Source organism: Lonchura striata, chromosome 1 (genome assembly GCF_050655825.1).
Source record: "Lonchura striata isolate lonStrDom1 chromosome 1, ASM5065582v1, whole genome shotgun sequence".
NCBI lineage: Eukaryota > Metazoa > Chordata > Aves > Passeriformes > Estrildidae > Lonchura > Lonchura striata.
The window spans coordinates 43,576,477-43,602,113 of NC_140703.1; the positions used below are offsets into that span (position 1 = coordinate 43,576,477).

The 25,637-nt window shown below is 35.6% G+C and overlaps 1 protein-coding gene across 1 annotated transcript in view; it reads right to left on the reverse strand.

Annotated features, from left to right (window-relative positions):
- Positions 1-818: 818 nt before the first annotated feature.
- Positions 819-25,637, reverse strand: part of TRPC6 (transient receptor potential cation channel subfamily C member 6) — a 76,379-nt gene continuing 51,560 nt past the window's right edge. Inside the window, exons 3-12 of the mRNA XM_021529330.4 lie at positions 23,739-23,924; positions 21,681-21,845; positions 19,569-19,782; positions 17,600-17,827; positions 15,772-16,036; positions 14,756-14,951; positions 13,237-13,440; positions 7,158-7,241; positions 4,716-4,791; positions 819-3,943 (exon numbers count right to left, since the gene is read on the reverse strand). Of these exons, the coding sequence (XP_021385005.1) occupies positions 3,792-3,943; positions 4,716-4,791; positions 7,158-7,241; positions 13,237-13,440; positions 14,756-14,951; positions 15,772-16,036; positions 17,600-17,827; positions 19,569-19,782; positions 21,681-21,845; positions 23,739-23,924 (1,770 nt within the window). The 3' untranslated portion in view covers positions 819-3,791. The remainder of the gene's footprint in view (positions 3,944-4,715; positions 4,792-7,157; positions 7,242-13,236; positions 13,441-14,755; positions 14,952-15,771; positions 16,037-17,599; positions 17,828-19,568; positions 19,783-21,680; positions 21,846-23,738; positions 23,925-25,637) is intronic.

Sequence of the window (25,637 nt, forward strand, 5' to 3'; positions counted from 1 at the left end):
GGTTTCTTCAGAGTAACAGGAGATAAATGGTCACTTCTACTATATGACTCATCTGGGATACTAGACTACTTTAAGATGACACAAAATCATGCCTTTGATAATTTCTAGTCACTGAATACAAAGAAAGACTAGACAAGCTCAGTTGCATAACTCTTCATGGCTGTCATCTAAAATCAAATAAATCTGTAGATGCCACTTCTAAAATCAGTAGCATTCATTGGCTTGGCCTGTCAGTGCTCTAAAATATGGTATAATGCAGCAGATTTTTACCTGGAATGTCAGAAATTTCACTGGAAATCCTGTAGCTTGTTCTCAGCATCTGTCACTGTAAATCTCGGATACCTTAGGCTTGCATTGCATGATCAGTCTCTAATAAAATTTCCAGTCCTCCATGATGTATAAAGCTTTTTCTCAATATTTAGATGCAAATCTGTTTCATCCAGAACAGTGTGAGAAAACCTTGGACAGACATTGATTTGGGGATTTTCTTACTTCATTGTCTTGTCTTCAGAAGTTCTCAAGTCCTTCCATATTTAATTTTAGTGAAATATATTTGGGTGAACAGAAAGGAGATTCTCCAAGTGATGATTAAAACTACTGACAACATTTCATAATTCAAGTTTAAGAAATACTCAGGGGAAAAAACATATATAAAGGCAATACTTCATAGTAAGTCTGGTTTAGATGTGGCAGCTGCTGCTACAGAAACAGAATTGCTGAGCTCAAGTAATTAACAAGGTTTAAAGAAAAAATTAAGTACATAGCAAGACTATCTTGTTATCCTAATAATTCACACACACAAAAAAATCTGGAAATGCTTCCTCATCAAATTATTTTTTATTAGAAACCAAAAGGAGAACTATGTAGGGTGAAAAATATCTGTTACTACAGATGTTCTGAAACATCTAGCATCAGACACAGCCAGAGGAGACAAAATATTTGGCCTTGAGTCTAATTAAGTATGAAAAGACTTATTTGAGATGGTTTTTTTTTAATATTAGTGTTGTTAGGAAATGAAAGTTTTTTACCATATCAGTCTTCCAAGCAGGAGCAGCAAAGGTTTCCAGTGAAATACCAAAATGTTCATATAATGGATCACAAAGGCATTTTTAGTCTGGTACATTTAAATTTTTTTTAATGAGGATAATATATTTGGTATTGTGCTCATTTTAAATACTACATTGCTTGTCACACTACATTTGGCAATAGACCTCTTCAAATGTATTTAGCAAATTGTTCCATGAGTAGTAAGTACATATAAAATAGCTTCAATGATTAAAAAAATCTGTATGTATTTTCTTAATGAAATACAATATATACATTACGATCTTATAGTTTTAAGGTACATCAAATTTTGGGTTTAAACAAATTCACAGTGTACATTTTACCTCTGTAATAAAAATCTTCACTTTAAAAGTGCCTGGATCTCAAACTGTGTATATGTATTTCCTCCCTCTGGGTTTATGGAGTGAGGGTTTACCATCGAGCACTACAGCAGATCCACATTGTGTATTCCAATGACCAAAAATTAAGACTTCTGATTACTGAAAGTGAACACTGTCCATGTTACCTCTGATCCTGATCAACAGATTCTCTGAAGAGCTTCTCTCAGATGGAAGCTGTGCTTTGAGCACATGGCCTCTAACACAGCCCTTCAGTGGAGCTGAATGAACTGCCCACTGTTTCAGAAAACCAGGTCCAAAATACACAGGTGAAACTTCAATTTAGAGGTCAGTCCTGGCCAAGTGAGGTGGCCAGGAACCATCCAGGAGCCACAATGCAGTGAAGTTACCTCACACTACCTTCCAGCCTAAGGTCACACCAGTTGCCTGTGCTCTACTACCTTTGAATCCTCACTTTCCTCCTTCTCCCTCAGAGGAAGAAGCCTTAGAAGTTTCTAAACCCTGAGTTCATTAAACCTGAGGCCCACAGGACACACATTGTTCCCCATACTCCATTTGCAGTTTAAACTTCTGTGGGAGCACTTCCTCCAAAGCATGACAAACACTCTCGGGGCAAGCCAACCTCAGTCCCCTACCTCCACCCGTCTCCAAGTGATTTCAAAACCCATTTTAATATATAGGCGTTTTTTCCCTGAAAATACACAGTGATTCCATCAACAATTTTAAAAAAAGAACTATCAACAAATCCATCTGGAAACTAATCTAGACCAAATAAAATAATTGCCAGCCTAAAAGGGAAAGGCAGAAATATTCTAATACATTCCACAGTAAATAAGTTTCACAAAGCTAATTGTAGAGCAATCACTGACAGGCCTTTTTAAGTCTGGTTTCATACAAGTCTTTTACAGGTGTGTCATACACCTTGATGCCATGTTATAATTTTTCACAGCCCTTTCACTAATCTCAAAAAAAGCTGAAAGAGAAGCAGAGATGACCAATGTAATGTGTGTTTATAACACTTCCAGAATTAGTGGCTATCCAAAGAAACACAAATTACTGTATTAAGCAGGGAAAAATTACATGGAATTTATCCTGTTTCTATCTGGAAAGACAGAAACCAGCTGACTGTCCTGCATGGACATTGTTACACAACAAACAGCCAGACGGAGCATGGGATAGCTCGTCTGCAGTTTAACAGAAAGAGACTTTTAACTATTGCAGTGGGCAGGGTGAAAGTGTTGGAGCTTTCCTTACCACATGGAATGAAGATTCTTCATTAAGAGTCCTAAAGAATACAGCACAAGAGCTGAGCTGTGACCGGTGGAAAAAAGGACGAGGGATGCAAATGCACAGAAGATGAGATTTCATGATTTTTTGCACCCAGATTGTTTTGTTCACTATCCATATGTCTGAAGAAAATTTAATCATCTAAACAGGTTTGACATGGAGAAACATGGTCCCCCATGTATGACATTCCCAGAATTCAAAGGGAGTTTTGCACCACATTTTAGTATCTTCCACCTCAAATAAAAATGTTGCATTCAAACCCCTAATCTGCAGTTTGAGAGGTTCAGTTCAAGGCATAAAAACTGAACTTGGAGAACTTGGGAATCCTGAAAAAGACTGGAACATCAAGGCAAGGTTTAATTATTTTGGACTAAAGAAAATAATAAAAAAATTAAAGAAGGATTTCTTCCAGCCTCAGAAATAGCTTTTTAGTAAACTTGGTGAAAAATATTTCCTTCTTAATGCACTGACTCCCATAGGAACCTAGTATCTTGCAGGATAGTCTAGTGCTCACAGGGATCAGTACAGGAAAGTACAGCACAGTGCTCTGAGTGTCCTGGTATCTACCACTGCATGAAAATGTTCATAAGTTTATTTTAATATCCTACACATTCTTAAGAAAGGCAATTAGCTTTATTTTCTTTTTTATTTTGCTAGTTGGGAATACTGGAAAAATTAAATAGCTTTTGATATATGTATGTATATAAAAGCCTGGATTTTTCTCTTGTGCTTCACTAAAATATATGTAAGAATGCTTACAAAAGGAAATTTGCAAAAAATAAACAGTTAACATAGGAAAGTTTAGATCTATGCTTTCAATCTTTTGTGACTGAGCTTATCAAGATTCCACTGGAATTCTAGACAGTAAATTGAGTATTTAAGTTAGATCAACTATTCTTCAGCAGGTAAAGAATAACTATCTTTACTGAAGTAGTATGGCCTCTCTACTGTAGACCTAGAGGATTTGCCACTGTGTTTTTCAACAAAGAATTGGAATGATTTAATTTCTGAATCTTTTGAAGAAATGTGAACTGGACTTGAGGAAAACAGAAATATGGCTTTAAGTGAATTATTAGCATTCTGTTGCGTATCGTATTTTGGTTATCTCTTGCTTTCTTCTTCCTTAGAGTCAAGTGACAGTTTTTCCCCAAGTTTCCTTATAAGTTCTGCCAGATCTTCAGAATTCTGAGACTTTTCCTCAAGGAGTTCATACCGGAGACTTGAGATGTCCTGTTTGATTTCCTTCAATTCACCTGTAAAAGATTTTAAATATCACAGTATTAAGAAGCAAAAGAAAAACAGCATATCCAAATATCTCAGAATTATGTTTTTCTGTATTTCTTTGTCGAAACAGAAGAAGTAGATATTGTGCTGCCCACTAATGAATCATAGGATAGTCTGAGCTGGAAGGGACCCACAATGACCATTGAGTCCAGCTTTAAGTGAATGGTCCACACAAGGATTAAATCCAAAATCTTGATGTTATTAGCATCATGCACCAGCTGAGCTAACCTCAGTGGAATGGAGTCTTGGGGATAGGAATTTGAAGATGCAGTTCAGGAATCAAACAAATCTGAAGGCAAAAGTGTGAGAGACCAGAGTTCACAAAACTCACACAATCTATTTGATGGAAGAGGCTGTTCTGCTGCAAGAGAGATCACAGAATTGTAGCCACAGAATCATTTTGGTTGGAAAAGACCTCTAAGATCACTGAATCCAATCATTCATCAAGCACTGCCCAGCCCACCAGATCTTTAAGGAACTAGATGATCTTTAAGGGCCTTTCCAAACAAAATTATTCTCTGATTCTATTATTACTAGATGTAGCAACACATTTTAATGCTTGTCAGATCAGTGATAGTTTCTAATGGGAGAGAAGAGACAGAAATCCCATCTTCTCTTCAACAGCATGTTAATTTTACCTCTTGCACTTGTAAACATGTGAAGTGGATTAAGTATTTTGGAATTAGATAATCACTCTGTTTTTATTCTTTGATGAAACATACAATTCATCAACATACTCACCTTCATTGACTTCATCACTTTCCTTATCTATCTGAGCTTTCAAAACATATCTTTTAATAAGACGCTTCATTATTTTCTGCAGAGAAAAAAGAAAGGAAAAAGTAGTTTTCTTAGTTGGACTAGTATTGTTATGACATTTCAAAGTAAGAGCTCTTTTCCTGATTTCAGCCAGGACAGAGTTCATTTTCCTCTTTGTAGCTGGTACAGTGTGAGTTTTGGGTTTAGTATGAGAATAGTTTTGATAACACACTGGTGTTTTAGTTGTTGCTGAGCAGTGATTAGCCAAAGGCAAGGATTTTTCAATGCCTCTGCTGCTGAGCAGGTGCACGGGAAGCTGGGGGGGAGAATGGTTGGGACAGCTGAACCAAGCTGGCCAGAGGAATATTTCATACCATAGACGATCATGCTCAGTATAGAAACTGGGGGAGGCTTGGCCTTGAGGGGTGATCACTGCTCCTCTATCTCTCCTTTTCATTACTACTGCTACTACCACTACTATTTTTTTTTTTTTTGCTTTATTTAAATTAGTGAAGTATTATTATCTCAACTCACAAGTTTTACCTTCTGTGATTCTCCTCCTCATGCACTTGGAAGGGGCAGTGTGGGGGCAGTGAGTAAGAACTGTGTGGTACTTAGTTGCAGACGGTGTTAAATTATGACACCTCTTTTGCCTTCTGTTGCATTCAGATAATTCAGTGTAGAACTTGATAGATAAAAGAAATTGAATGTAAAAATCTCTGCTTTCATCTACAGATGACATTTAACCTTTATGATTCTGCACATACTTTAAAGTTAGAGAACTAAAGACAATCTTATGAATGGGATAATTCATAAGCCTTAACCTACTACTGGAGCCTGTAAGATCTATTAATACAGTTGCATCTTTGACCTCCAAGTAGATGAAGCCATCTGGCCTTTATTGCCATCCAAAGATGATAATGATCCTGTAGTACTAGCTGCTAAACCCTTTTGTTGTTAGTTTATTTGAATCTATTTTGATATATTTGTTATGTTTTCCCAGTGTAGGGCTTTCTTAGAGAAAATGGGATCCAATGATGAGTCTCAGCTGGGACTCATCTAACCAAAGACATATACTTTCTAAGGTAAATATACATATCTGTCATCTTTATTTCCTTCTATGGATAAAATGAGCAATCCTGAGAGCACAGTTCATCTGAGACAACTAAAACTGATCAACAGCTCATACCATGAGAATGACCAACCTCTCTGCTAATAAGGGGAATCTAGGCCAGCAAGTTTATTGTAAATTTTACCTTTCCGGGAAAAAATGGATTCTGGCCCTGATTCTCCCAACAGTTCAAATTATTTAAAAAAGAACAAGGTATCCAAGTATTAGGATTTGTATTTCTGCTTTGGGTTTAATATTTTTATAGGGTGTAGTTCATAACAACACAAAACTTCTTCTTTTCCATTTTAAGATATAAAAAATTTGTAGATTTAGATGTCTGCTTTTGTCTCCACAATAATAGAGCTGACCAGAGCTGATTTTGAGGTGAGTCATCCCAGATTGGTGGTCCCAGGCCATCACTACAGTCACGCTTGCAAGGTCAGCAGCTGTACTGTTTATTATAATAATCCAAGAATGTTTCAAATACAAAGCCACACTACATGTTTATGGGGTAGATTTTTAATCTTAGTACCTATCCCTGCATCATAATGAAATTGGCTGTGAAAATGTGAGGGAGTTTTTGGAACAGACTCCTGTTGATACTGCATAACATAAAAGTGGAGCAGAGATAGCCTGCCCAAGGGAAAATCTCTATTTCTGTCTTGTGGTCAATAAAGTATACTCATTTTCTGTACTCTTTTTCATTTAATTTATCTTTTTATATTGCCCAGGCAGATCTTGCTTCTTCCTTTCTACCCACTTTGTAGTATTACAAGAAGGAAAGAAGAAGTCTCTGGACCAGAATAGCTGAGATTTATGTGGACTGTGCTGGGTCTCTTTATACTTAACTGCACAAATGCTCATTGCAGTTGTTTAGGAGGCAAAAGAACAACAGACTTCATTGATAAAGGCTGACAGATACTTGCAGTGCTTGAGGCATTTGTATGTAGAGGTGTGCCACAATAAGCTGATCTGCTTCAGCAAATGGAATGGGGAAGATTTTGGGTTTATTTTTGGATTTCTCAATTCACATTGTGCAGTTATGGACACAATTCTAAAATTAAAAACATTTTTTTAAAGCACATAAATACATTTCACTATAAGGGTACCATTCAAGAAACAAAGAGAAGAGAAAAAACCCTCAAAATTGTAGTGCAAATGCCTAAACAATTTCATTTATTTCTCATATATACAAGGTCTGTGGATTTATTCTTGACTTATGTCACTTAGCATAAATCCAAAACTATCCTCATGCCATCAGTCTGCCAGTTCTACTACTTCTTGATTTTATTTAAAAATAAACTGGTTTTTACCTGATATTGTCTTGGAGGATTGTTTAAACTGTTTAAGTGGATTTCATCTGAGCTTCTTATACTTGATTGCTTCCTCTGACCAAGCTGAAATGAAAACATTATTTATAGTACAAAATAAATAGAAGATCAATATGTATATCTCATCTATATACCCTATGACAGAAAACCTAAAGTTTTCAGCACAAAACGGTGAACTGGGACTTGAGCTGAATGGCTGGGCTGCAATAAGAGTGAACAGAAACTGCAAAAACAAATGGAATTGCTTTAGATAAAGAGCAGGGCCAGTTCAACAAGTAGCAGTGCAAGAAATATAAATCATGATGCATCTGAATGAGGAATAAGTGCAACTATCACTAAAAATTCAGTTCTCTGAAATTATACCTGGTCTAACAAAATTTTTACTGTTTCAAAGAACAGAACTATCAGTGAAGTGTCTCACATCCTGTGTTATTGTTCTGTACTTCCATTGACTCTCTCTATGTTGTGTCCTAATATGTTGAGCATCTACTGATAAGCAGACTGGGGCACTTTGAAGCCTGTTAAATACTCTGTGGGATATGCTGGGATATCATTTGTTGGGGGCAAAAAAGGGGCAGGATTCCATGCTTACACAGCTGTACACTGGGACTAATTTAAATACTATTAGATTTTGTTTAGGATTCCATAGAATCACAGAATGCTTTGTGTTGGAAGGGACATCTGAAAACAGGTAGTGCAATGCCCCTGCCATTGGAAGGGACACCTTCTATTAGATCAGGCTTGTATTGTGATACAAAAATTTATTATATCCATCGGTGAAATATATTCATTAGCAATTAATATAAAGTGTACACTGAATTTGGGAATTTTTTTTTTTTTGTTCTTTAGAAAGATTCACAAATCTATTTGCCCATACTTTAAAAAAATTGTCTATTCAGACTATGTTTATTTGACTAAGCAAAAGTAATGATGAAAGATGAATAGCATAACACATATAAAACAATTAATATTCCTCATATATTAATCTACATGTGGAGGGAAATTAATGCCGTATAAAAAGAGCAAGTCACTATTTTTTTGTGCTTGAATAAAGCTACTTCAGTTAGTTTGAATATATATTAGGAAATATAATATTATCAAAATATTTTAACTTAAAGTAGGTATCTGATTTATAATAAAAAATAATGGCTAGTGAGTTTACACAATCACTATGTAATCACTATGTTTTCCAGGATTTTGGAACTAATTAACTTGGGCCTCATCTATAATAGTGGGTTAAAAGAGGAAAACAATCTTCTTGCTATTTCAGCTCTTGGATTTCCCATGCACCATTTTTGGAAATAATATAGTAGAATAAGAGTAAGACCACACTTCCTCTGCAGCAGCAGAGGGAAGTTGCCCTGGGTGTTTACTATGTATTTAATTACATATTTTTAAAACCATGTGTCAAGCTTATTACCAGTTTCAAACTTTACATTGTTTCACCTCAAAAGTTAATCCACTGCTCAATTAGTTTGATTTTCACTTGAAATAGTGAAATTGTTGATATATGCTGAGATTACTTATGACACTGCAAACTTGTAAAACCAGGCTCACTGTAATGCCTTTATCTTAATCTTCACCCTCCAGCACATTTTTTAAGACAATAATGTACTTTTAGTTAGCTACAGAGTGAACCTTGAAAGCTGGCAGGTAAATCATAAGTGTGTAACTTCATTAGTTCTTGTTTCATTAGTCTTGTAATTTTATTAGTTCTAGTTCTTAGTAAGGACACAAGATCCACTGTAAATTGCTAAATGACCACTTGGTGGCAGAGACTGCCAAGATTTCATTATAATATCTAATAAAATTTTTAAATTCTCTTTAAGCTCTCTTTAAATTCTCTTTAAGCTTCCTGCCTATGGCTTTTTTCTTTCTTCAAAATTAGTAATAGAGTACACTCAGCCTGTCACATTGGTGACTGACCTAGAATCCATATTTTTAAGATAATATTTATTGAATATGAGTAACCAGAGGGGAAATGATGTTAGTTAAATAAAACAATTATATAAATCCCAATCAAAATAACTCTTCTTCTAGAGTGTGGGGTGAAATAAGAAATGCAGGATATATGGATCACTGCTCTTTAAAAACACATTCATCTTTCAACTTGCCTCTCATTTCATTATTCTCTTATATTACTTAAAATTCAATGCAATCAGAATAGTAATGAAATTATTTTAGCTGTTTTCTTTAGCCCTTTATTGATGTCTTAAATCAGAAGCTGCTGTCAACTTGTAATTCCAAAAAATTGTACTTGGATCAAAAAGGAGGGTTTCCAGAAAGTGACTCAGTTTGTGCTCCTACCACCAGATGTCATTTGTGAAAATTTCAGAAATACTGTTTTACAATAGGAAAGTTGAAGTTAACATATTTTTCTTGATGAAGTGAGGGCTTAAAGCTACTTCAATAAATAGTTGTCCCTTACTTCTTTTCTGAAGGGCCATGTATAATGAACAAAATTTAAATATATTATCTTGCACTGCTGAATTTTAGCTCAGAAAGATGAACAAGTTCTGTGACACTTGAACAATAAATTTTCTCAATCCCAAGGCAATTTTATAATTTATAACAGTAGTCAAAGTAGGTTTCTTTAAAAACTCTCCTTTTCCTTCATTTCTTTATTCCTTTTCATTGGTTTGAGTTTCTTACTCATTTGATGTTTAAATGCCAATTCTAGTCTGAAACAAGAAATCTATGGATTTTAATAAGCAGCTTGAAATAAAACATCTTCACAGTCTTTAGTATTGTATTTAGATATGTCTCAGGAAATTAATTTCTGGTGTACTATACTTTGAACACAGCCATGTAAATTATTTGCTGTTTAGCACTGACAGCATCTGGCTTCGTTTTCTTCTAGCAATAATCAGAGCAGAGCTGGATCTAGGATTAACATTTCCTTCCTTCCCACCTTAATGCTTGTCTTCCCACAGACTCTGAAGCAGCTGCTGCTTTTGCACTGAGAAGATGCAGTTTCTGCAGCAGAACAGCCCACAGGCTGGGTCTGAATCTGTAAACTCTAGTGTGTGCTAACATTATTGGGCACTGCAATGCAATGTCCTCCATCACTGAACTTCTACTGTCCTGCCAGGTAGGACTCACACCAGAACAATCTTCTATCTTTCTAGGCACAGTTTGGCAACTGGAATGGTTTGGAGACAAGAGGTTTTCTACTTTGTGAGGAAAACTACCTGAACAGGGGCAAGCCATTCCTGAATTGGCCTCAATACTCAGATGAGCTACCCATGTTATACTAGCATAAACACAGCCATCAAGTCTTGGCTGTCTTGCCAAATCTTTCCTTATCTTTCCACAGCCCATTTTATTTATAGTAGCTCCCTGCACAGGTAGCTCCTTGCTCAGCAGTCTTAGCAGTATCAACTTGCTCAGCACTAAGTGAATCAAAAGTCAAAACCCCAAAAACCTGAGAGTGCCTTTGAGAAGATGCCATGACAGCATCAACAATAATGAATCATCAACAGTGGACCAAAAGGTAACACAAAACCACTTTAGCTACTTCTTGGAAGTGAACAGGATGGCAGTATCTCACAGATTCAGATAAATTCAGCATGTAGCAGCACAAAAGGTAAGTAAAAATGGAATCATCTGCCAGTATCTGCTGCAAAACCTGAGGAATTAATAAATATGACTCAGATGCTTTATGTTTTTCAATGTAAAAGCTTTTTATTCTTAATTTGATTAACAGTTTTATAGCTGCTTCGGCTGGGGAGTAATCACATTTCATTTAGGATTAATTATACTAAAAACTGCACTTAGTGTAAAGCATTAATATTTAAAGACTTAAAATTAATTCAGGGTTAAGAAAAACTCTGATAAACAAAACAATGTTTGCATTCCTACAGCTCTCTTTCAGAGGGACTGTTGTAAAAGCTGACAAACCTGCTACTGTTTTATGTAGAAATGGTAATTATTACACTTTGCACCTTTCTAGAAACAAACTAGAAAACAGGAGTTGCTAAATTTGAATGGAATGATAAAAATACATCTTCTTTCCTTAAGTCTGTATAAATGGGACTTACAAGAGTATCTGTTTTATGGGAACATAAATTTCATGCTAAAAAGTCATTAACACAAGCTTGTAACCTAGTTATGAGTTTTTCAAATTCACAGAGTAAGTGAATTAGGAAAAGAACCATTTGTTGTTTTCCACCACCACTCAATTTTATGTTTATATGCATCTCCTCAAATATACAATATTTTAGTGATGGCTTTATCACTCACAGAGGTTTTAAAATCAGGTTGCATCAGGCAGCTTGAAGAAAAGTTTTGCAAATGTCAGATTCATTAAAAACCTGAGGAAATACATGTGTCATTTCTGTTAGATCCTAAACATTTTAGGATTCGATTTTCCAAAAAAATGAAGTGAGATCTGTGAAACACTAGAAAAATTACTGGTAATAGAGATGAGACACTTGAACTTGATAACAATTTTGACTTTGATGACAATGTTTTTAATACCTATATTTATTTTCATAGACCATATAGACTTACCCAGAGGCAAAGGATTTTTCCCTAAAAGTCCATTTTTTCCTTCTAGGATTGTGAGCATGTTTTTATTTTACTCTTCAACTATTAAGTGTGAAAAATATCACATTGGTCACATTGGTCACATTGGTGACAGAGAACTGACAGATGCATGTAAATTCTTTACTGGTCTAATGACTAATGACTAATGGCTTTTGACTACAAATTCAAGAACTCTTAACCTTGAACAGGCCTCTGCTCAGACCACAGCCCATATTAACAAAGATCCTTCCACACTTATATTTCCATTGAAAAAAAAAATTATCTACCATGACAATCCTTTTTTTTTTTTTTGTGTGTGTGTGTGTGTGTTAGCATATGGTCATCAGTCTACTCACTACATCTGATCAGCTGCCTTGCACAACGTTTCTGCTGTAACATGCTACAATAGTGCCAGTTTTTACATTTCCAACACCACCTAATATTCCATGTTTTTCTAAAGCAATTTAAATGATCTATACCAAGATAATGCAGGAAAAATATACTGACTACAAACTAAGCAAGTCCAATGAATCAACTCAAGTGCCTTTTACTAAAGCTGTGTAAGTAAAGCAGGTAACAAAATATTTTACAATAAAAGCAAGAGGCATTTTCAGTGGAAAGAGAGACAGGCTACCAAGGGGGGACCTTGTAAACTACCCAGCCATGTGAGTATGTTGTTAGGAAAGACAAAGCTTGACTTAAAATGACATTTGCAAGGGTAGTAAGAGGAATTGCTACAACACCAATGTAAAGCAGAACAAGCAAAATTGTTCAGCGGGGAAAGGGATTTAAGTGACAGTTGGATGAAGGAAAGAATGAGGGACTTAATACTTTTTTAATCTCAGGCTTCATCAACCATATGTGCTTAGTGAAGTAATTTGAGGAGACAAGAAGAACTTGACCCAGGCAAGTCCAGAGTACATCTGAGAGAGCAGATGCACCTCTTGTAAATATGCTATTATCTCTGAAAGACCACAGGTATTGGGAGAGCCCCCAAAAGCTGGAGAAAGGCAAATGTCAGATCCATCTTCAAAAAAGGTCAAAATTATGATCTGAGCAACCCTGGGCCACTCAACCTCCCTTCAGTAACTGGCAAAATAATGGAATGAAAAATGAAACTTCTTGGAGCACATGCAAGAACAGATGGTGACTGGAAAAAGCAGGTGTGTATTTATGAAAAGTCAAATCTGTCTGACCATCTAGATGTCATTCTGAGATAAAATGACTTGCAGATAAGGGGAAAGCAGGAGATGCCATTGGACCTGAATTTCACCAGGGATTTTAACTATTCTATTCTATTCTATTCTATTCTATTCTATTCTATTCTATTCTATTCTATTCTATTCCATTCCATTCCATTCCATTCCATTCCATTCCATTCCATTCCATTCCATTCTCCCACATTAGTGACTGACTTCAGTATGAATTAAGCATGTTGGAAAATTCATGCATAAAGCAGGGCAATAATAAAAATGAAGTTAAAATTGGCTTTATCTTATAAAATTATCAGTCAGTATATAAAAGGAAAAATTACCTTGTTCATCTCTGCATCTTCCTGAAAGCTTTTCTTTTGGCACAAAAATGGTTTAGAAATACATTTTTTGATTCTGATTAGGAGATACAGCAAAGATTTTGGGCTTGGTACTAAGTTGAAGGGTACTGGAAGAGTTCTCCCTTCTTCAAAGTAAGAAAACCAAAGTTTAGCCCTTGCAAATTTCCATTCTACATCAGCATCATCCTATAAAACAGAAACACAGCAGTTAAGACACTGTTAATACCACTTTGACTACTGAAGATGCTCTAGCTAAACTTTATCCGTGTTTTAAGTGTAATTGGATGAAGCAAACTTCAAACAGATCAAGATTTATGAAAACCAAAATTTCAATGAATGGAACTGCTCTTATGAATCCATTTAAAATAATGCAATTGCAGAAGAACAGAATGGATTTAATTTAAATATTGTTTATTCCAGAGTGAGGGCTGATAGTCTGCAATACAGGATCACAATGACAGACTCTATTAGTAGCCTATAGACTCTATTACTTTAAACATGGAGTTAAAAAAGATGAGGGGATTCTTACATAATTGCTTCAATTTTCTGGAATATATGATTAAACCAGATATACTTCCATCACCATGGTTTATGTTTATCATTTATGATCACTAAAACACTCACTTTATTTCCCCCTGTAAAGTTTATGGGGGTTTTTTGCAGAAAGGACTGACTGATCAGCTCAAGGTCATGACTCAATATTGCTGTACCTCTTTTTAAAAGCTGTTTGGTCCAGTCACTGTATTTTTAATGCTCCAAATCTGATAGATTTTCTCTGTGGTCTCCTGTTCCAGAAGAATGTGAGCATTCCTAGAGAATGTGTTGCTCTTGCTCTAGCTTGACAATGCCCCAGTCAGAACCCAGAATGCGGGACCAAAGTGGAGTCAAATCTGAGTTTGATGCTTTGGCAAAGCATCCCCTAGGAAAGTCTGGGATGGCCCAGCTCCTGGAGATCTGCTTACTTTTTTCCTAAACAGTGATAATGATTTAGCCTTCTGTTTTCCATGGAATGCCAAAGCTCATGCTGTACCCCTGCTGATTACTTTGCCAGGTAAAGTTATGTTCACTGCAGAGGTCTAGAGCAACACTTGCTTCAATGAAAGAACACAGGATGCTGGAGACCTGCCTGCAAGGTCAAGGCATAGAAAAGAGAACATCCTTGCAGCAAGAAGGACACTTCTCAAGTAATTACAAATGAGGCAAATGAAAGGTTCACAAAGTCACACCATGGAGCCCATGCTCTTCAGGAACATAACACAGTTCACCAGTAGTTTCTTGTCCCAGTTTGGTTCTTACTATGCCAAGCACATGCAGACAAGCAATTGTCAGGTATTTTATAATAGAAATGAACAGTGGAATTAATATTTTCTTCTAAAATATTCCAAAAGCTTATGCGGTACGTGTCTTAAATCAGGTGTCAACAAGAAAATTTTCCAGGAGCCTGAGACAATTAATTGAAACAGTAAATAGAGTGATATTGCATCATAAATGGACTTTTTACCTCAATTTCCTGGAATGAACTGTTGATCATTGCGATTAGCATGTTCAATAAGACGATGACCATGGTCACATTATAGACTCCATAAAGAACATAACCAATATTTTCAATAAATTTGTGTTTATAATTGATAACAACTGATTTAACTTCTGAGAGTCCAAATATAGCCCAGAACAATGTTTTGAAACTTTCTTCAACACTAAAAGGAGAAATTGGACACATACATATGTTATTGAAGAAAAGCTTATATTCTTATTGTAGAAATTGCCAGTTACCATTTTTATATAGTATACAATTTTTTCCATTATCATAATGTTGAACTCCACCTCAGTGCATAAAAGCAGACTGTCTGATTTCATGGGTACATGCTGTTTCATAACACAAGATTCCTAACACTTAGGACTAACAATAAAATCATCTGATTCAGATCAGATGGCTTTAGGAATCATATATCCATCCTCAAAAGAATATTACAATGATTCACATCTTAAATACTTTAACTGACATGCTACAAGCTTGCTGTTAATATGAAAATAAATTTTAAAAATAATTAACCTGTAATTACTTTGTTTATATTGCACCATTAGTTCACTTAGTGGGAATTATTTCACCATTAATATGACAAATATTCCAAAACAATGAAGAAGACAGGCTATCTGATGGCAAATAATCAACTTCCAAAACAATTAGTCTTATGGACCATAATCTTCCAGCTGAGTTTTTACTATTCCACAATTCCAGGTAAAGTCATGGCGTAGAAATAGTGATTTTTTTTTTTTCAGGTTAATTTAAATGCATGTATTTTCCCCTGATCAGTTTATAAATAAACATAAGCCCAAACCTCTGAGGTACTTTTTCCTATTTATCTCCATCTGTTTGAAGACCTATGTTCTCTTGCTTTGATAAAGAGAGCTTAGTTCACCACATCCAAAAATATAGTAGCATTGTAAAGAACATTTAGTATTTTACTGAGTTATTGTTAAGAAAACAAAAGTTAAAATTTAATCACTTGTACTTACGTTGTGAATGCTTCATTTTGTTTTGCCCCCAGATAGTAGGAATAGAGATTAAACATGCCTATCATGAAAGCCACAAACACCATGATAAATATCACCATAAACTTGAAGATGTCTTTCACGGTTCTCCCAAGTGATATCTGCAGTGGCCCAAAGCTTTCATTAGCTGGTAAGATGTAGGCTATCCGTGAGAAACTTAACACCACTGCAATTGCATACAGCCCTTCAGAAATTATCTGAGGATCAGACGGATCCCAGTTTATTCTGGCTGGAAACAAAAGATGAGAATTTCTGTCAGTATAACATGTGCTTATCTATAGGAGGCCTTTATGGACCACCTGCTGCCAGGGCTCTGCCTCATGTAGCCCAGGATACCACTGGTCCTCTTTGCTGCACAAGCCCATTGCTGGCTCATGTTCAACCTGGTCTCCATCAAGTTATGTTTGTTACCCTATGAAAAAACCTGGCACTAAATACTCACTATTAATATCACCCATACACAGATGCTCTTCAAGCAGACTTCAATGTACATACATACATGAAAAAAATGCCTTAACTAGTTGCTTTTAGGACTCATGTGAAATTCATAATTTCCCAGGAAAATTTATAAGACCACAATTTAATGTGTTTCAGAATATATACACTTAATTGCTATGCTTTTCTGCAATTCAGATAATACAGAAATGCAACCTTATCAGAAATAGTATCTGAAGCACAGAATAGAGATAGAAACTGATGTAATTCAGTATCTAGAGAAAAATATCTAATAATGGTAAGAGAGATGTGGTGGTGTTGAGTGAACACAAATCAACAGTGCTTTTTTTTATTTTTTTTTTTTTTCATTTGGGCAAAATACCTTCTGGGACTTCCCAAATATGACTAGCAAGTTTATCATTTTTATCTCTTAGTGGTAAAGAAAATGGATTGGGAAATATTAGAGAAGTATAATAGAGTCTCTGAGCAAATAATATATAAAGGATACATGGCTTTGCTAGCAAAGTAGGTTTAAGAACTTCCTGCAATCTCATTGCTCAATTCTGTCCCTGCATTACAGTACATTCCATTCAAAGCTGCACCACCACAGACTGGTTTGCAGGACAGTATTGTGTAATTGAACAGACTAAAATTATCTAGAAAAAGGGTGGGTGACAGTGAAGTAATTTTGATATTAGTTAATTTCCGTGCTGTCTAGAACAGTCTAGAAAAAGATGTACAAACACAGCCAGGGGAACTATGATCCAATAGTGGAATCATAGAATCTGCTGAGTCAGAAGGGACCTATGAGGATCATTGAGTCCAGTTCCTGGTCCTGCACAGCACCGTCCCCAGGAGTCGCACCACACTCACACCTGAGAGCATTTACTTCCCTGGGGAGCCTCTTCCAGTGCCCAACCAAGGATGAAGAACCTTTTCCTCAGTCTTCTCCAGGCTGAACAACCAAGTGACTCAGTTGCTTCTCATATGACTTCCCCTCAAGGCCCTTCACCATCTTCTTTGGCCTCCTTTGGACACTCTCTAATACTTTAATGTCTTTTTTATATGGTGGCATCCAGAACTGCCCCCAGCACTGGAGGTGAGGCTGCCCCAGTGCAGAGCAGAGCAGGACAATCCCCTCCCTTGCCCAGCTGGCCATGCTGTGCCTGATGCCCCCCAGGACAGGGCTGGCCCTCCTGGCTGCCAGGGCACTGCTGGCTCATGTTCAGCTTGCTATAAGGATAAGAAAGAGAAGCAGTGGGAATTTCTTCAGTACTACTTTGTGAAATTATGGTATTGGAGACTTATTAAAAGAAAATCTGTTTGTTTTGGCCTGATAAGTGTGCAATCAACTCACCCAAAGTGTAATATTTTATGTTGGGCTCCAGTGTTGGACTTGTCAGATCTTTCATATTTGCATCAACGATGTTCTGAGCTCTGGATGCATGCCAAAATGCCATAAACCTTGCTATAAAGGATGCTGCAAAAATTGCTAACATTCCAAAATCAAGCATATTCCATAACTCAAACAGGTATTCCTTTGGACCTTGAGACCAAATTTCTTTACATTCAGACCATATCATACCTGTGTAAGACAGAACAGAGGAAACTGTGTGTTCTTTATTCTTTGTGCTTATTTTATATTTTTATTATATATAGGACATGCTCTTGGTTGCAGTCAAACTCAAAACTATTTTTATCAGTGGGAGTTTAAACACAAAATGAAATCCTTGGACCTGCAAATTCATATACATTCTGAGACATCTTTCTCATCTGAGTAATAATAACAATCTTTCAGACTGCTTTTTCCTATAAAACTACAAAAGCTTTCCAAGAGAGGAATGGAATGTATTACTATCTCTTACAGACACAAGACGAGATGAGCAGAAATGCTCTGGCATGAACACATAGTGGTGGTAGAGCTAAACTGTAACTCAGAATTTCTTCTTTGCCAGTCTCTCTTATATATGTGACAAATGATCATTAAAGTAATCATGAAAGACCTAATCCTTCTTCAATAGGACAAAGGTATCTGTTTGATTCCTAACTACTGTCCCTTAGTAATAAAAAGAAAGTACATTATCAGCTTATGACAGTTTTGGTTTTTTTTGTGAAAATCCTTCTTTCTTTTCAAGGTAAAAATTATGTACTATCAAGTACAATTCTAAAGAGTTAATAACTAAATGGAATAATGTCACTAATTTTTACACTTATCAAATTGAAAGCACTTTTCATCATTTTCAGGTAAGGACAATAATAATGTCAATTACAGTTGCTAAATTCAATGTCACATCTGTATGCATGAATCAATTTTTCATAAACTGTCTTATGCATGACACTGACAAAAATAGATTTAATTAGCAAAGTAGAACTTCAAATTGAGAATTTATTATTTACTTCTTTATTACTAGATGAAAATACTGATGTTTATAGACTTTGGAAATCTAAGTGCTATATTATTGCTAAAATACAAAATTATAATAATTTATAAATAGCTTTACAATTGAATAAATAAATACTGCCGAAGTTTTTTAAAGCTAAAAGAATAAGTTGGTATACAAATTTCAATCACAGTCAGATCATAAAAGCAAACTACTTTAAGCACATAAGGTCTTGAATGGATAGCTTGAATTTTGCTCTCACTTTTTACTAACTAAACTAACAACCAGAACCCAGATCCTTAAAATATTTGGGCATCTAAACCCTACTGGACTAAGAGGAAGTAGCTTGTAAGTAAGAATCTGACCGCTAAAATATTTTGGAAGGTTTGTGCTCAAGTTCTGATGCTGAAGAGTTCAACATCACCAAACTGAATGGGTCAGCTCAGAGTACTGCTCATAGCACTCATTTCATTCCTGTTTTGGGAGGGAAAAAATCTACCACCGAATCTTCAGGGACCTATATTCTTCTCTTTTGTCACTAATATATTCAGCTAAACATTGTTAGTTCTGCAGGCATGCTTGCAAAATAAGAGAATAAGAGATAATTGGACAAAACATATTGGCTCATCATGTAAAAATCTTTCCTCTTGGAAGCTCACACTGGGACGCAACTACCCCAAAAACTTTAATATTCATAAAACTGAATTAATTTATATTAAGATAATATAGATTTCACCTAAATACTAAGTCTGCAAGTTTGTGTTCAACTAGACACATGAATCCTGCTGCCATCCAATAAAAAACACAAGACCCATGTGGGAATGCAGACAGCTGAATAAACTCCCTTCATTGCAATTTTTACACAAAACATTAAAAGGAAAGTATTCAGTTGGGTTCAGCTTCACTTGTAATCATAGCAAGACAAATTTAAGCAAAAATTTTTACCTACTACCCAAGAAATAATAAGCATCTCCATCCATGAGAAACAGGATGTTTTCATCCTAAAAAGCTGTTTTACGTTGTCTGTTGTTTCATTAGGTCGGAGTTTGGTGCCATCAAACCTGTCAGCTGCATTCATGACAAGCAGGCCAAGAAAAATGGTGAAAGAGGCTGCATGGGCTACAAACTTCATAAATGGTCCACGCATTATCCTCCCCAGCTGCAACAAAGATTAACAAACACAAGGATATTGCACTGACTGATTCAAAATAAAATGTATCTAAAAAGATCAGTAACACAGATAACCATATATTTCAATAATACAAAGAAACAAATATTTGAAAACGTTTGTATACCATGACGCCCTGTTCATAGTAATCTTCAGAAGTAACATCTATCTTTGTAAGATGCTTCTTATACTGTCCAAAGAGCCTTATAGGACAGACTTCTCAGTTTTGCAGTTTGTCCAAATGGTTCCAGAACCAAGTTATAAATAATACTCATAATTTACTATTTTCAGAGGACTTATCCTTCAGTTTCACTGTTATGATGTTAGCAATAGAGTAACAGTGAAACTGAAATGAAAAAATATAAAATATACATTTTAACTCAGTGATTTAAAATAATACTTTAATTATTTTTGTCATCCATGTCTATTCTAGATAATCAAGAGAAAAATATATTAAAGTTGTTGAATTTCTTAATACTAGCCAGCTTCACTGTGAGGCAAGGCAGAAAATAAGATTTTGACACACTTACTAAAAGCATTATCACTATGAGCGAATTATTAAGAAAAGAATCTCCTTTCCTGACTGATGTGATACTCAATTTAGCACAGTTATTGTGCAGTTTTCCCAACTTATTTTCTTTTTTTAAAAAATTCGTGACATCTCAAAAGGGTATATTTGTAATTCCATAGAGTCTTAATTTCCTCCTGATTTGTACAAAAAAAAGTTCTCAGCTTTGTAATGACTATGAACAACTTAAAAAATGGTTTAGTGCAGTGCTTTAAAACCTGAAAATTCTATACAAACTCATATGAAGTTGAACTTTTAGCAATTCTTTATTTTTGAGCGTGCCTGTATTAATATTAAATGTCTTAGCTTGTCCACTTAGTTGGCAGCTGCAGAAAAGTACTTTTTAATTTTAGACTGACTGCATTTGTATATGACAAATAAATCATTGAAAAGAAAATAACAAGTAGGTAAGTCATTACTACAATTACTAAAATGTGTTGTTTCTCAAGGTGTTTTAAGAGAAAACTAATCATAACCCCCTAGTCATAACACCAAAAAGTTAAAATAATGCAACTATTTTTATTGTCTAGATTGAAAGACATGAAAAATTATGACAAAACATAAAAGGCTACAGAGCTCAACCTGCTAGAATTGTGGATCTCATACTGCAACATGTCAAACAATTCTTGTAGGAGGCCATTTGTCCCTCTAATATACTTTCAAGGGAAATTTTCCATTAGTGTTCACTCAAAAGGGATACTGGCCAAATGAAACAGGGATTCAACACAAAACCCAGTGAGGTCAGAAATTGCAACCCATCTTTATTGGAAAGGTTTTCCATATTACAGATAAGCCAAACTAGATATATTGGTAGCACCTAATCCCAGACAGAGCATTGGAAGTGAATGCAGGGCAGGTTGTGTTACAGCTTTGAACACCTCACAAAATATGATGAACTGAATATGAGTCACTGTCTTGACTTTTATAGAGTTATTTTTGATAATGAAAAAGAAAATTTCCTTTGAGGCAATTGGAATCAACCCACAACTTGAGCTTAGTTTACATCTGAATCAATGGAAAATGAGTATCCTCTGCTAAGGCAACAACTAAATGAAAAACTGTTTGACTAGTTTATAAAGCAGAATTTCCTCAAGGCAACACTTGGTCAACCTTTGTAACTTAGTTTACTTCCTATTGCAATTAACAGAACAAATTTACTTGTCTTAATTACAATTGCCTGAACATGCAACCTTCAGCCATTCCATTCTAACTTGGCTCTAAGAAAAACATGTTTCTGAAGTATTATGTGTGTTTTTGTCATACAAGAATTTATGTGCTGGAGGATTTATTAGGAGGCCCTGGCAAGGCTTCCCAGGCTGACCTTACTGCAAGGAGCAATCCAATAGGCCATGGAGAGGAAGGGCAGTCCGACGGCCACCGCGAGGACAACCAGAAACTTCACTGCCATCGTCTGCTGCCGCAAACCCGACAAATTCTCGTACCAGATAGAGAGGAGTTGCTGCTGGCAGTTTGGATGTGCTACAAACTAATAAAAAAAAAAGAGCAAGTAAGCGATACTGCTATCAGAATAACTTCTGTTAAAATACAGCTATAGGAAGGGCTGGAATACATAATTAGAATGCTGGAATAGTGAAAATGCAGCTTAAATTCAAAGAAGCATTAACAGGGGCATAAGAAAACTATTTTGATAAGCCAAGTCTCCCAGTAAACAGGCATGTTGCCATCAGCAATAAACACTTCAACTTAAAAACTTATTTATTAACACTATGTTTCATAACAAGCTATTAATTTAATCTAAGGCAAATTTATCTGGGCAAACTCTACGTGTTTCTGACATTTATAATTTTAATTTTACTGCTTCAGAAATTCCAATATTTCGTGTCTTTTGTTCTGCAAAAAATGCTTCATAATCTTCATTTAGGAAAGATAGAATATATCCTATTTGCACATGTTAACACAGAAAAATACCATTTTTTTCAGCTGGCATGAGAAAACAGCTGTCACATTTGCAGGAAATCAGATGAGTATTATTTATAACTTGGTTCTGGAACCATTTGGACAAACTGCAAAACTGAGAAGTCTGTCCTATAAGGCTCTTTGTGTCTTCTGGACAGTATAAGAAGCATCTTACAAAGATAGATGTTAAAAAATAGTAGGTTGTTGAGAACTGTACGTTTTAAATCCAAATCTACAAATAAAATAAAAATTTATTTGAACGTAGTATTCTTTTCTAGATCCTTTCTCTATACTTAAAAGATGACTGGCTGAAGGAATAAGAAATGTCTTCATTGAGATAAGAGAAAGTGTTGCAAGAAAGTTCAGATTTGCAGAAGCACTAAGACTCAAACAAGGACGAAGGTAAGAAGGACCCAAGCTCAATGCAATCTGTTCTCTTCAACAGCTGTTTCAGCTCTATTTAGTGACTGTAGCTTGGCAAGTGTTTTGCAGGTTTGTGTTCATATACTGGTTCAGACAAAATGGTTTTTTTCCTTTTCTTCCCTTCATGAAAGCATAGATACACCTCATATAGAAATGCTTTCCAGGGATGCGAATTCAATTTCTGTAAAAATTTAGGGTCATATGCTTTTGAAATACACTTTTTATCTGTATCTCCTTCATTTTTGGTCATACAAACTTCACTACACAAATGATTTGTCCCTGGTTGACACAAGTCACCTAGAATTTTACAACCTATATTATTCAAGACAAGTTTCCTGGGAAATTCCAGTGTTTATGCAGGTATAAACTCAGCTGGTTTCACTGAGCACTGTTCAGAAGGAGACCAGAGTATTAAACTGTCAGTAGAAATGAAAGCAAGCCAAAGCGCCAATAATTCCTGTAGTTGGCACTGCCTAAAGACTGCTTTCTCCTGAGCTAAGAACCACAGTACTGATATTCCTAGGTTGTGCCTCCGATCCTTCTGTATAGACACAAACACAGTTTCTCTGAGACATGACATTTCTCCAAGTTTTTTCAAATTCCTGAGCAAGACACAACAGCTTGACAAAAATCTGTATCAATATTTATTATGTAGTGCACTGGGACTGATGTACTATTTTCTAGCTTTTATTAAATCTTACATTTTTCCAGGTTTCAGAAGTAGTGCAAAATTTTTCCTTTTTTTTTTTTTTAAATAAAGATTTAAAATAAAAATATGTATCAAAATCTTTTGCACATTGCTACACATTGTTTTAGAGTCACTTCCTCTCATGCTCACTATGACCAATATTCACCTTAAATATCAGATTCTTGTTTATGTTGCAAGTGAGGATTCTTTAGATTGGAAAACCACTGCGCCCAAAGGGCCCAAACGTTCATTCCAGTGTTGTAGGCCACCAAAACATAAAATTTAACAATAGCATAATTTTATACCACCATTGTGATCAAACATGTGTGCTTGATCAACAGAAATGCTTACTTTTTTAACTTCATACTTGATGGCGAGTTTTAAGCGGCTGAGGCTGGGTCGACCATGCTCTCCATTATTATGGCTCATCTCTACATCACCATTCAGAATAGCTTCCACTTCTTCTGTATTTCTGCACAAATCAAGCAGTCCGACTACAAAATCTTTGCATTGCATAGACAGTTTCTTGTAATCATTCTAGAAAACAGAATCAGAAAGAAAATGTCTTGGTGTTTAGATCCAACACGAGAGAAGCAATTCTACATTCCACCTACAGCTCTGTGAATGTGAACAGCTTCTTTGCATCTTGTTATGGTTTTTTTATGCTTTGTTCATGCTTTTCCCCCAAATATTCAAGGAATGGGATTCATCTCACCTTGGTCATCTTGCACATCTACATTATCAATTTTCACACCTGAGCCACTCCTCTAGATGTGCTTTAGAGGAAATTTAAGATTAAAAAACAAAACCAAAACACTTTCAGAAACATCGTATGCCACATTTTAATGACCAGACCAAGTTGAGATGTATAGCACAGGGGAAATTTTTCTATTCACTGCTGTAGAAGTCTAGAAAAGACATAGAAAATTGCACTGTAGAGATTTCAATTGTCTAAGATGTGCATCCTATGCAGAATACATCTAAAGAAATTCCCAACCTTCATCATAATTGCAGAAATATACTGAAATTTCTAAGGCCTAGAATTATTCTTGTAAACTTTGTCTTTCCCCTTTTCCAACATCTAGTCTAGCTTGCAAACACAAGGTTTGATTGCTGTTCTCCAGCAACACTGCGGGCAGTGGTACAGCCTGTGTGGTGATACCACCTCTCTGACTGCAACTCTGCTCTAGCTCAAGGACCTCTCAAGAGACTTCAGCACATGGGCCAAAATATTGTTCTGCAAGTGCACCTTCAGTTGCTTATAGCTTTAACTTACAAGTGCTCTCCTTGGGCACTCTTTTCCAAAAGACAAAAGGCAAAACAGAAAACGGTATTTTGATCATTGCAATCTGCAGTTCATTAACCACTACTTACATGCAGTTGTGTTTGGGTCATAAAAGTTGGATATAGCTGGGAATTGGATATAGATGTGTATTTAAAGCTAAAAAAAAAACTTCACAAGAGATTTAGTCACACACGTGTCAACAACTTCTGCTATTTTTTGTGATTTCTGCTCATTTTAATGTCTTAAAAAGATAAAATTACTGTAGAATTTTTCCTAAACAAAAGAATGGAAGAAACCTCCCATCACCTCACTGCACACAGGACTGCTCATGTAGTCTCTGTGGCATGTTCAAAGTAATTTTCTACAAATGATTTTATTACACAGACAGATTTTCCCCTCTTCCAGTGTGTTCTTCAGGGTATTTCCCTTTCTTCCACTCTTAGTCTCGAGTTAGCCCCTTCTCTTTAAGTACTTCCTTCATACTAACTGCCATTTAATGCATCCAATACTTCATCCTAGAAGAGAATGAGCATACAAGATACCCTAATTTCTTTGCTGAGGGTGTACTTCATGCACCTTTGTGCTTTATTACCTACAACACTACAATAACAGTTTATTACTTGGATATATTAAAGGATTGCATGCGAGTTTTACACTTCACTTTGCTTAGATGGATGCAAGCATTCACAGACAAATATTTACAGACATCTACATAAAACTGCTAGTGATTTATTTTTTTAATAATATAATATAAACAAGGTAACTCAGATCTCTCATAAGAGTAAAAGGCACTTCAACGTCATTTATCTACAAAGACAACAGAAGCTAAATACTAAAACTAATAATTTCTTGTCCTTCTGAATAATTTATTATTGCATTATTTGTTTTCACTGCATTCAGATGAATAACAGGAGAGGTTAACCAAAATGCTGACTTCTGGCACTACAAAAGACAGAAAAGAAAGA